We start from the raw sequence: 12,300 nt of genomic DNA, 5'->3' as shown, positions 1-12,300 counted from the left end.
AAAAAAAACAATGCTGCTGTTTTTTAATTTTTTAATCAATGCATTTACTTCAATACAGAAACTGGGATATTAGCAACCTAATTACTGGTGTGACTAAATGCTACCTCAATAGATACTGAACCAGGAGGGTCGTTTTCTGTTTCTCTCCACTATCCTCTTGTCTTTGTCGGACTCCCATGGACTCTCGCTGTCATACAGGACCAGGGTCTCCTGCGCTGGTGTGTTGAGAGGCCTGCCCTCCATGGCTTTAATCTGACCTCGGATCAGCGCTGTCTCCTTCCTGATCTTCTCATAACAGAACCCACACAGAATATGCTTCTGCTTCAGGTGGCCACACTCCACGCACGGCTCAATGTTGGTCTGACAAAGAGGGGGAGAGAGAGAAAGGGGGGATAGGGAGGGGGAGAACGAGGGAGAGAGAGATGAGGGGGAGAGAGAGAAAGGGGGGATAGGGAGGGGGAGAACAAGGGAAAGAGAGAGATGAGGAGGAGAGAGAAAGAGAGATGAGGGGGAGAGAGAGAAAGGGGGGATAGGGAGGGGGAGAACGAGGGAGAGAGAGAGATGAGGGGGAGAGAAAGAAAGGGGGGATAGGGAGGAGGAGAACGAGGGAGAGAGAGAGCACAAAACAGAAAAATCTATTGCCTTTTCAATTGTGTTTATTGCAATATTTATTACATAGAATATGCTACATACAACCGGACATCAGAGGACAATAATTACAGGTGAAATGTTACTCAGTGAAATGATACAAGTAATCAAAGTTAATACCTTAACTTTGAGCATAAAGCTTGGGTCTCGTCTTCTGGTCCTGTTGATTTCTATTGTGCGTCTCTTTTTGGGTGCTGCCATCCAGAACACATTGTCCAGGAAGCTGGGCTCCGAGGTCACCTCTTGCTCATCGTGGGGATGTGGGAGGATGCTGGGCCCATGGACAGCTAGAGCTGGGGCTGATTAGAAACAAAACACACAGAGACACAATCACATATCAACAATCTATGCAATTGACAGAAACGATGTATGTATGTCACCACTCAGTATACATCTACTCATAGATTGAAGCACGTATAGAATCGTACATCATCATAGTTCTTACTGTCCAACACAAAGTCATAGATTATGCAGGGTAACATAGCTACCATGGCAGTTTTAAAGCTAGCTTACTAGTTAGTTCGAGTGTTAGCCAGCCAGCTAGCTACAAATAAACACAAGGCAGAATGTTGTGTAAAGCTCAAACTCACCAAACTGTCTGTCAAGTCCTGTAGCCTGTATAATTCTGCATTCCAGCTGTAACAACGAACGTCTCAAAAAACACACGAAACCAGACGAATTCATAATTTTAGAGGTTTGAGTAGTGTAGTGCCTTTACACTCATGTCACACAGCTCACGGTCATTGAATCACATACGTCATTGAACTGCGACAACCGAAGAACCAATTGCATCTTGTCATATAACGCGTTATCACCAGTACTGAGCAAATATGGGAGAAAGGGGGTACAGTTTCTCACTCACCACATTCAGGTAACTTTTACAAATTACTGTAGTAGCAACAGTTTTGTTAGTTTGGTTATTGCAGGAAGACATTGAAAGGAAGAAGAATTGAGATCGAGCGAGTTGTTTAGAAACCAGACTGTTGCTTCGCGGTGGTTTGATGCTTTGTCATTCTGTTACTCTGGCTAGCTAATGTTAGGCTAGTAGTAGGAAGTGTGTTATTTTTCAAGATCTTCAAACAGGCAATTTTTATTTCCAACACATTTAGTCTCTTCATACCATTTGCTCTCTTTCAGTAATTAAGTGATTAGCTGAGTTGCGATCTTTTCAAAAAGGCATCTGGCTTTGCTGTTGCAAGTTTACATTCACTTTCAGTTTGTTGATTGCTGAGTGAGACCGAGTCACTAGCTAACGTTACACCAATACATCTAAACTCTAAAAGCACTGATCAGACCAAGACGAAATTATTTGTCATGACGTCATTAATGAAAAGTTTAAACAATTTCCCTCCCACACAGCCCATCTGGTAAACTGGTCCAGATTGAGTATGCCCTGTCAGCAGTAGCAGCAGGAGCCCCCTCAGTGGGAATCAAAGGTAAAGAAGACTTAAAATGATCACCCAATATGACTGCGTTCACACGGGCAGACAAATTCTGATCATTTTTCACAAATTTCACTTAAGAGCTAATCTGATGAGAGAGAGAAATCAGAAGTTGCTGCCTGTTTAAACGCAGCCCATGTATGTATACAGTGGAGCAACCAGCAGGTAATGGCTTTTTGTATGCAGGCACCATGTGTCCATGGTACCAAACTCTTTTAAAGAGCAACTGCCCCTAAAAACCAACTTCTAATTTAGAAGACAGCGTTTGTGCCATCGATATGAGTCAGTAACATTTATTCTAATGTCAAAATTGACTACAAAGTGTAAATAGGATACTTTTGGTCATAAAGTCAGTTTTGTCCAAAACAGATTTTTCTACCGGAGTATGCCACAATGTAAATGAAGGTTGGGTTTATTTCAACCCGGTCCACAGCTGGCAGAAAACAAGTTCTCATCCATTTGGAGTGTAGCTGCATGCAACCCCGATCGTAATGCCTGTGGTAAATATGGTTTGACTTTGGATATCCATAAATATTGAAAACATTGAATGAGAAATAAAAAGTGTGCAACGTGAAAATATTGCCTAATTTACATTGTTATTTATTGACGGTTCCATACTAGGCCCAGAGATGGGCTATCCAAAGTCAAACCAATTTTGCCACGGTAGCACACCAGCCGGCTAAAGCAAATCGGCAATATAATTTGGCTAGCTCTTCCCACCTGCGAACACACGAGACCCCTATATCAAACCACACCTGAAACCAACTCACATTTGAGTTCAGTCATGGCTGCTGAGATTTTTAAGGCTGCGTTTAGATTTTTGTTTTACTGATTGGTCTTTCGAACACTCAGATCAGCTCTGAAAAAAATCTGATGTGATTGGTCAAAAAAACAACTAGTGGGAAAAAAAATCAGTATTGAGCTACCTGTCGAAACAGCCTTAATGAACCAAATCTAAAACAAGGCCAAATCAAGAAGTTTAGCCGCATTACAGAAGACAGTCCAGATTTTGATGGTTTCTTTCTCCCTGTTTAAAGCCTCAAATGGAGTCGTTTTGGCAACCGAGAAGAAACAGAAGTCTATACTGTACGATGAGACGAGTGTTCACAAAGTCGAGATGATAACCAAACATATTGGCATGGTCTACAGTGGAATGGGTCCAGACTACAGGTACATCCTGGTGTGTGTGTGTGTGTGAGGGAGACTGCCTTTCCTTGAGTTTCTAAATCTTGGGTTTACAACAGGGACAAGAATATCTTAGAAATGTATATCTTTGTTACTCTGCAGGGTGCTGTTGAGGAGAGCGAGGAAACTGGCCCAGCAGTACTTCCTGGTCTACCAGGAGCCAATCCCCACAGCCCAGCTTGTCCAGCGGGTAGCCTCTGTCATGCAGGAGTACACACAGTCTGGGTCAGTTCTGTTCTGTTTTGTGGGTTTCCTCAAGTTTGATCAGGCTGGCCGACTGAGTGTGCAGGCTTTTGATCCAACCTTGCTGAAACACCACTGATTCAGCTTATCAAGGTCCTGATGACCAGCTGATTGGTAAAACCAGGTGTGTTAGGATTTTCCTTCAGCCCTAAAGCCCGGACACCCAGTATAGAACCAGGTGTGTTAGAGCAGGGCTGGCTGAAGGAAAAGCCTAAAGCCCTTACACCCAGTATAGAACCAGGTGTGTTAGAGCAGGGCTGGCTGAAGGAAAAGCCTAAAGTCCTTACACCCCATATAGAACCAGGTGTGTTAGAGCAGGGCTGGCTGAAGGAAAAGCCTAAAGCCCTTACACCCAGTATAGAACCAGGTGTGTTAGAGCAGGGCTGAAGGAAAAGCCTAAAGCCCTTACACCCCATATAGAACCAGGTGTGTTAGAGCAGGGCTGGCTGAAGGAAAAGCCTAAAGCCCTTACACCCAGTATAGAACCAGGTCTGTTAGAGCAGGGCTGGCTGAAGGAAAAGCCTAAAGCCCTTACACCCAGTATAGAACCAGGTGTGTTAGAGCAGGACTGGCTGAAGGAAAAGCCTAAAGCCCTTACACCCAGTATAGAACCAGGTGTGTTAGAGCAGGACTGGCTGAAGGAAAAGCCTAAAGTCCTTACACCCAGTATAGAACCAGGTGTGTTAGAGCAGGGCTGAAGGAAAAGCCTAAAGCCCTTACACCCAGTATAGAACCAGGTCTGTTAGAGCAGGACTGGCTGAAGGAAAAGCCTAAAGTCCTTACACCCAGTATAGAACCAGGTGTGTTAGAGCAGGGCTGAAGGAAAAGCCTAAAGCCCTTACACCCAGTATAGAACCAGGTGTGTTAGAGCAGGGCTGACTGAAGGAAAAGCCTAAAGCCCGGACACCCAGTATAGAACCAGGTCTGTTAGAGCAGGGCTGAAGGAAAAGCCTAAAGTCCTTACACCCCATATAGAACCAGGTGTGTTAGAGCAGGGCTGGCTGAAGGAAAAGCCTAAATCCCTTATCCATGTGTGTTGATAAAGTAGTTGTTTTCACCTGAATTTCTAGAGAGTAACATCCTGTGTTTTTTTTCAGTGGAGTGCGACCCTTTGGTGTGTCACTGTTGATAGCTGGATGGGATGATGATCACCCTTACCTCTTCCAGTCAGATCCCTCTGTAAGTATCCATGGTAGTATAAACACACTATCGTTGAATTGCTTCACTCCTAGGCCGAGTCTAGACAGTTCATGGAGCTTTTGTGTTCTGATCATGGAGTTCTAATCATGGAACTCCGAACTCGTCATGCGTCTAAACCTACATTTTAAATGTGTCCCGATTCCCTTTTCCTGCGCTATATTCAGATGCCAGAATGCATAAGGCAAACGGTGGAACAGGCTACATCTGGTAACAACACAGCAAGTTGACGGCAGTAGCAAACTACTGTAGCTAACTAGCCAGCTAACCTCTGTAACTAGTCAGCAAGCTAGCTAGCAAAGCTAAATCTGGTAACAACACAGCAAGTTGACGGCAGTAGCAAACTACTGTAGCTAACTAGCCAGCTAACCTCTGTAACTAGTCAGCAAGCTAGCTAGCAAAGCTAAATCTGGTAACAACACAGCAAGTTGACGGCAGTAGCAAACTACTGTAGCTAACTAGCCAGCTAACCTCTGTAACTAGCCAGCAAGCTAGCTAGCAAAGCTAAAGGGATTGCAAATAGGCATAACAAAAAATAGTTTTACCAATTAAAAAAAAGAAAAATCCACCTTTATTTAACCAGGTAGGCCAGTTGAGAACACCTTTATTTAACCAGGTAGGCCAGTTGAGAACAAGTTCTCATTTACAACTGTGACCTGGCCAATATAAAGCTAAGAAGAGCGACAAAAACAACAACACAGAGTTACACATAAACAAAACGTACAGTCAATAACACAGGTAGCCTGATTTAAATAAGCTAGCTGGCTAGCATTTATGAAGCCAGCAAACACATTCCACACTAGGAACATATTTCCTTCAACTTTTTTATGAAAAAAGGCGCCTCTCGCTCCCAAAACACATGACAGTGGGCGACGGTAGCCTGATTGTGTCCAGACTGAGGAGAAATCCGTACAAAATGTGTCCCTGACCACCACCAGGGAAGTGGTCGGCCAGATCTGAACACAATCCGACCACAACCAGTCTTTTCAATGCAATCTTCGTATTCTGATGGCCGAAGTAGCATGTAAGTGTCAAGTGTATACGGCCCAAGTGTCTTCTCTACTGTTACATGTGCATATGTTACGGACGTTGCTTGCTTAGCGAGTACCCCCCCCCCCCCCCAATTCGGCTCGAACTCGGGACCTCTGCTTTGCTAACACACGTGGCCGCCCTCCTTGACAACGTTTCAACGGTTTGAGCCACCCAAAAGTATACCAATCGGATGGCTCCATCCGTGACATTACAAGCTAGCTGTGGAGTGAGCTTACTTCTTAACTCCGTGTTGCCCAGCAACAGCCCCAAAACATCACTGCTCTAGAGGAGATCTGCATGGAGGAATGGGCCAAAATACCAGCAACAGTGTGTGAAAACCTTGTGAAGACTTACAGAAAACGTTTGACCTCTGTCATTGCCAACAAAGGGTATATAACAGAGTATTGAGATCAACTTTTGTTATTGACCAAATACTTATTTTCCACCATAATTTGCAAATAAATTCATTAAAAATCCTACAATGTGATTTTTCTGGATATTTTTTTCTCATTTTGTCTGTCATAGTTGAAGTGTACCTATGATGAAAATTACAGGCCTCTCTCATCTTTTTAAGTGGGAGAACTTGCACAATTGGTGGCTGACTAAATACTTTTTTGCCCCCACTCTACATAGTTTTTTCCGGTACTAACTATATGATTATTTTGATGTACACAGGGTGCATACTTTGCATGGAAAGCCACAGCGATGGGAAAGAACTACGTCAATGGGAAAACATTCCTAGAAAAGAGATATAACGTGGATCTGGAGCTGGAAGACGCAATCCACACAGCAATCTTAACCTTGAAGGTAACTCCTCTCACCTGCAGCTTTAGTACTCTTCCCTCTCAGAAGTGTTTAAGAAACACAGTAGAGGCCTCCCGGGTGGCGCAGTGGTTAAGGGCGCTGTACTGCAGTGCCAGCTATGCTATCAGAGACTCTGGGTTCGCGCCCAGGCTCTGTCGTAACCGGCCGCGACCGGGAGGTCCATGGGGCGACGCACAATTGGCCTAGCGTCGTCCGGGTTAGGGAGGGCTTGGTCGGTAGGGATGTCCTTGTCTCATCGCGCACCAGCGACTCCTGTGGCGGGCCGGGCGCAGTGCGCGCTAACCAAGGTTGCCAGGTGCACGGTGTTTCCTCCGACACATTGGTGCGGCTGGCTTCCGGGTTGGATGCTCGCTGTGTTAAGAAGCAGTGCGGCTAGGTTGGGTTGTGTATCGGAGGACGTGTGACTTTCAACCTTCGTCTCTCCCGAGCCCGTACGGGAGTTGTAGCGATGAGACAAGACAGCAACAACTACTACAACAATTGGACACCACGAAATTGGGGAGAAAAAGGGCAAAAAAAAACATATGTGATACTGCGTTTTAGGTTAAACCTGGAATAGTTTGAAAACTTTATGAAATCCATGCATTTTACTGTTCTGTTTACTGTGTGTTTTTAAAGGAAAGTTTTGAGGGTCAGATGACAGAAGATAACATTGAGGTGGGAATCTGCAACGAGGCAGGTTTCAGAAGACTCACCACAGCAGAGGTCAAGGACTACCTGGCAGCCATTGCATAAAATGCCCCCTCCATGGGGGTCTGTTGGCATGGACTCATTCAGATCAGCTGTTTACTTTTTTACAAACCACATACCAAAACAGTTTTTTGCAGTTTAGCAGATTTTCTCCGGTTATACCTAGTCACGTACTACTAATAAAATACGATTTATGAAATAATATTTTGGCCTTTGATCAATTTTTGTTTTCTTCATATAATTTCCTGTTTGGTTTCAGTTTGCGATTTGATAATTAGTTGTTTAATTCTCAATTTCTCACTATATTGCGAAAGTGTAAATATACATTCTGCATGAAATTAGTCGTCATCGTCCCCAAATACAGGCCTTCAGAAAGTATTCATACCACTTGACTTATTCCACATTTACAGCCTGATTTCAAAATGGATTAAAAAATAAATCACCCATCTACACATTAAATGTTTCCCAATTAATAAAAATGATTTACAGAAATGTCTAACTGACATTAGTAGCCTTTTCACACCCATTTCCTATAACACTCAAATTAAGCTCAGGTGCATCCAATTTCCTATGATCTTCATTGACGGTGCCACAACTTGATTGGAGTCCACCTGTGGCCAATTCAATCGTTTGGACATGATAACAGCTATGGCGACTGGTAACAGCTGACAGTGCATGTCAGAGGGACTGGAGTTTCCAGGAGGAGTAATGGCGGCTGGTAACAGTGATGGCGACTGGTAACAGTTGACAGTGCATGTCAGAGGGACTGGAGTTTCCAGGAGGGGTAATGGCGATTGGTAACAGTTGACAGTGCATGTCAGAGGGACTGGAGTTTCCAGGAGGAGTAATGGCGGCTGGTAACAGTGATGGCGACTGGTAACAGTTGGCAGTGCATGTCAGAGGGACTGGAGTTTCCAGGAGGAGTAATGGCGGCTGATAGAGCTTTTTGAGTCGACGCGAGAAATTCAAGAAACAATTTTAAACAGTTTGCTACTACAGAGGATGAAGGAGTGGAAAGAGCTTGGATATGTGGAAATGGACACCATGAAATTAGATGTGTAGAGGGAAGCGATGTGGTCGGGAAAATTATCGTTAAGTACAAAAAGGAAATGTACTCCTGTAGCTCAGAAATGTAACCTGGTGAGGATGAACTACCAGCGGCAGGTGCGGTGAAGGCCGTCAAGTACGTGCCTCGTCCAGATGATGACAAAAATGATGGCGGCTCAGTGGGTGTGAGATGTTGTTTTTGTTGAGAGAATGGATCCTTGCCTTCTGGCTGATCCATACGGGGTGTCAGGTTGGTTGGGGACTGTTGAGTCGGTGAAAGTAACTCAAAGTGGACTCGCAATTCTTCAGTCCAGAGGGAGCGGGCGCTGCTCACCACACGCCAAGGGACAAGAACTTTGACTTGCTTTGCTCTCTGCAGCAGGGCGCCGATGAAAGGAGGGATAACCAGTGCCGCGTATTCATGGACTCTAGCCCCGAATATTTATTTAAATGTTTTCATACTTTTCAGTCAATTCGCAAGTGGCTGAATATCATCTGCGTGAGGGAAACGGCGCCCCTCTGTCTCAGTATGTGTGGCCCAATATCTATGATGTCGACTTGTATGACACGTTGCCAGCTGTAGCATTTGGCCTCCCTTGATTAAATAAAATAATACAATTATAGAAAATAATTAGCCTATCAGTGTTCAACTGAGTCTACTGTGGGTTGTCTTGGTGCAGCAAAACGTACTCCAAGGGAGGCCAGTTTGGATTTGGCTTCCTAAAATAAATGTCCTCATTGTCTGAACAAAAAAAAAAAAGTGTTTGTTTCTGGTTTACTTGTTGATTTCCCTTTCCTAATCCAGGGATGGGGATTTTGACTTAATTATCTGTACTGGCCAATGATAATGACGGTGATTCTGATCTAGCCCTAAATTCATATACTGTGGCTCTGGCTTGAGAAGGTAGAATATCAATATGTAGGGTAGATGTAGGCTCACATTTAGCTAGCTAAATTAGCTGGTTCATTGTTGCCCATGTCAGGAAGTTAGGCTAACAAGCATTTTTAGCTAGGTTGCCTATGAAAACAAACAATAAAAAAGCGTACTGTATGATGAAGCCATTGACCATTTCGCCAACATGAGACAGGAGGAGCAATGGATCACGCCGGCACGCCAGCCACCTCAGAAAAGTCCCTGCCCCTCAATGAACACAAATGCCTACAAAACTGACTTACAAGCCAGAAACGCCACCTGATGGACCTCCCCCACTACTACCACCTCCCCCCAGCCTCTGTGGGCTCCCCAAGGGCCAGAGCCACGGCGTCTGAAGAACGGCCTATGAGGGCACAAACTCGCCCAGCTCATCTGGGGGACTACTTAACCTCCTTTAATTCTTAGTCAACCTCTAGGTTAATGGACTGAACTGGCTAGTTTGGATTGTCGTTATTTACCTCTTCCGTTTAAGGGTTAGTGTTTCTTTCTTACAGCTATCACTCGAGGTTCTTGCCCTATGGGCATTGTTATGTATGGTACCAGTCCCTGGTTTTGGAAAGGTTGGGAATGTTATGTATGGTACGACATGCTGTTCGTAGTGCTGTACGTTATTATGGTTTACGACAGTGTGCTGCTTTACGGATGAATGGGTTGTCAGAATGTGTGGCACATGTCATTAAACGAGAGAGTGATGTGCAATGTGGAGAAAAAGAGAGAGAGGAGGATGGCATTAGCATTCATCTAGTCTACAAGGGTGTCAACCTATTATGTTTTATTTTTTTACCTGTGCAAGAGCACACACACAGAAATCAGTACCATGGACAGCCACATGATATTTATCAACAATGATTGGACTAAATGGTTTTTGTCTTTTAAGTTTGTTTCACTGTATTAAACTAAGCATATGTAGCCTTTTTTTATTACCTTTATTTAACCAGGCAAGTCAGTTAAGAACAAATTCTTATTTACAATGACGGCCTAGGAACAGTGGGTTAACTGCCTGTTCAGGGGCAGAACCACAGATTTGTACCTTGTCAGCTCGGGGGTTTGAACTTGCAACCTTCCGGTTACTAGTCCAACGCTCTAACCACTAGGGTTTGATGATGTTTAGATCAGTAGTTTAGTAAACTGTCAAACATTAACTTGCTTGACCTTGCTGCAGGTCATATAACCGTTTATTACATGAAATGTTTGCTTTGTGGACTTCACCGGACGGATGTTGCTCTCTGGTTTTGTGATGAAACAAACGTATATGTGTAGTTGAATTCATTCTGCCACTGTGTGACTGTTGTCACAGTCTTATTGTATATCATGGCGACGTATGAATGAATGGTTATAGAGCAAATATCACAACCGGTTGAAATATGTCTTTTTTTACTGGCTTGGCTTCCCCAGTGATTTTACCCACGCTTCACTACTGGGGTGGTGTTAAGTGTTGAGGATCAACTGAAATGGAAGATTCCTGGTGTCTGTGGTGTTCGCCGGTTGGTACGAGAGCGTTGTGAAACAGAAGACACGGTCTGTCCTGATGAGTTTTGATGCAGAGTTTTTACCCGACAAAGTCAAGTTAGGATGTGTCAGTTATCCTGTGAGCTTTTGTCCCAAAACCATTACATTATTTTAGGTGCCAAGCTTACGGTCATGTTGCAGCAGTGTGTAGGAGCGAGATTCCTATATGTGAGAAGTGTGCAGGAAGACATAAAACAAAGGAATGTGTAGTATCAGTGGAAAAAGGTGTGTGTGTGTGTGTGTGTGTGTGTGTGTGTGTGTGAATTGTAGGGGTACCCATGGTGCTGTAGATCAGAAGTGTCCAGGGAAAGGCAGGTTGAGGTTGCCGGGATCAGAGTAGTACTAACAGTGTCATGCTGAGGCGGTGAATAGAGTAGGAGGTGATGTGTACAGGTTGAGGGATCCTCCTGTGAGTAGGCCGAGGCCAATAAGAGTGATAAGAATAACGTGCCTCAGTAATGTTCGTCGCTTTGCGTTCATAGCCATCGTTATCAACTATACTGCAGAAAATCACATTTAAAATAGATGTTGTGGTGGCAGCTGCAGAGAAGTGCTTGGGTGTACGAGATTTTACTGCAGAAGAGTTACGAGGTGTGTTGAACGATAGTTTCCCATTCTCCCAGGCTGCCGGTCTGGTGTTGGATCAGATAGGGCCAAGTAGTGGAATATTGGTGTGGCTTTAATGGGAGTAGGGTTAGCTGGTATAGTGGTGAGGTTTTAATGGGTGCAGGGTTAGGTGGTATAGTGGTGAGGTTTTAATGGGTGTAGGGTTAGGTGGTATAGTGGTGTGGTTTTAATGGGTGTAGGGTTAGTTGGTAGTGGTGTGGTTTTAATGGGTGTAGGGTTAGTTGGTAGTGGTGAGGTTTTAATGGGTGTAGGGTTAGTTGGTAGTGGTGTGGTTTTAATGGGTGTAGGGTTAGTTGGTAGTGGTGTGGTTTTAATGGGTGTAGGGTTAGTTGGTAGTAGTGTGGTTTTAATGGGTGCAGGGTTAGTTGGTATAGTGGTGTGTTTTAATGGGTGCAGGGTTAGTTGGTAGAGTGGTGTGGTTTTAATGGGTGTAGGGTTAGTTGGTATAGTGGTGAGGTTTTAATGGGTGTAGGGGGACTCATGGGACTGTCCATAGATCTGAGATAGAAATGTGACGAGGCATTTTATCTGGGGAAGGGTATAAAACACTTTATAGAATGTTGAAAGTTTCCAAGAGCACAGTTGTCTCCATCATTTGAAAATTGAAAAAATATGGAACCACCTGGATGCTGGCCGTCTGACTAAACTGAGCAACCTAGCGAGAAGGTCATTGGCCAGAGAGGTGACCAAGAACCCAATGAACACAGTGACAGAACTCCAGAGTTCCCTGGCTGAGATGGGAGAACCTGTCTCTACAGCACTTCACCAATCTGGGCTTTATGTGAGAGTGGCCACATGACAGCACACCTGGAGTTTACAAAAAAAGCATGTGAAAGACACATGTAAAGCACTATGTCTGTACAAAACCAGGCACAGCTCATCACCCATCTAACACCATCCCTACCGTGAAGTGGTGGTGGC

General features: G+C 44.3%; 2 protein-coding genes across 2 annotated transcripts; one reads left to right on the top strand and one right to left on the bottom strand.

The window, feature by feature from the left end:
• Window positions 1-14: 14 nt before the first annotated feature.
• mrpl32 (mitochondrial ribosomal protein L32) lies at window positions 15-1,443 on the bottom strand. The gene is made up of 3 exons (XM_021587149.2): window positions 1,239-1,443; window positions 769-947; window positions 15-360 (listed from the first exon to the last, which is right to left on the bottom strand). Exons 1-3 carry the CDS (start codon window positions 1,330-1,332, stop codon window positions 106-108), a joined length of 528 nt encoding a protein of 175 aa, XP_021442824.1. The 5' UTR covers window positions 1,333-1,443; the 3' UTR covers window positions 15-105.
• Window positions 1,402-7,467, top strand: LOC110507251 (proteasome subunit alpha type-2). The gene is made up of 7 exons (XM_036935709.1): window positions 1,402-1,519; window positions 2,008-2,084; window positions 3,128-3,260; window positions 3,378-3,500; window positions 4,616-4,697; window positions 6,423-6,554; window positions 7,191-7,467. The coding sequence occupies exons 1-7, from the start codon at window positions 1,479-1,481 to the stop codon at window positions 7,305-7,307; spliced, it is 705 nt and encodes a 234-aa protein (XP_036791604.1). The 5' UTR covers window positions 1,402-1,478; the 3' UTR covers window positions 7,308-7,467.
• The last annotated feature ends 4,833 nt before the right edge of the window (window positions 7,468-12,300 follow it).

This window comes from Oncorhynchus mykiss, chromosome 2 (genome assembly GCF_013265735.2).
Source record: "Oncorhynchus mykiss isolate Arlee chromosome 2, USDA_OmykA_1.1, whole genome shotgun sequence".
NCBI lineage: Eukaryota > Metazoa > Chordata > Actinopteri > Salmoniformes > Salmonidae > Oncorhynchus > Oncorhynchus mykiss.
Note: the sequence above shows the minus strand (reverse complement) of the source record. Positions and strands in the feature narration are given on the sequence as shown.

Excerpts from the sequence above, each read along its gene's own strand:
- mrpl32 (XM_021587149.2), bottom strand. The coding sequence starts at position 1,332 with ATGAATTCGTCTGGTTTCGTGTGTTTTTTGAGACGTTCGTTGTTACAG. Across the intron at positions 948-1,238 it reads AGGACTTGACAGACAGTTTG|CCCCAGCTCTAGCTGTCCAT; the intron begins GTGAGTTTGAGC and ends GTTTCTAATCAG. Across the intron at positions 361-768 it reads GCTTTATGCTCAAAGTTAAG|ACCAACATTGAGCCGTGCGT; the intron begins GTATTAACTTTG and ends CCTCTTTGTCAG.
- LOC110507251 (XM_036935709.1), top strand. The coding sequence starts at position 1,479 with ATGGGAGAAAGGGGGTACAGTTTCTCACTCACCACATTCAG. Across the intron at positions 1,520-2,007 it reads TTCTCACTCACCACATTCAG|CCCATCTGGTAAACTGGTCC; the intron begins GTAACTTTTACA and ends CCTCCCACACAG. Across the intron at positions 2,085-3,127 it reads CCCCTCAGTGGGAATCAAAG|CCTCAAATGGAGTCGTTTTG; the intron begins GTAAAGAAGACT and ends CCCTGTTTAAAG.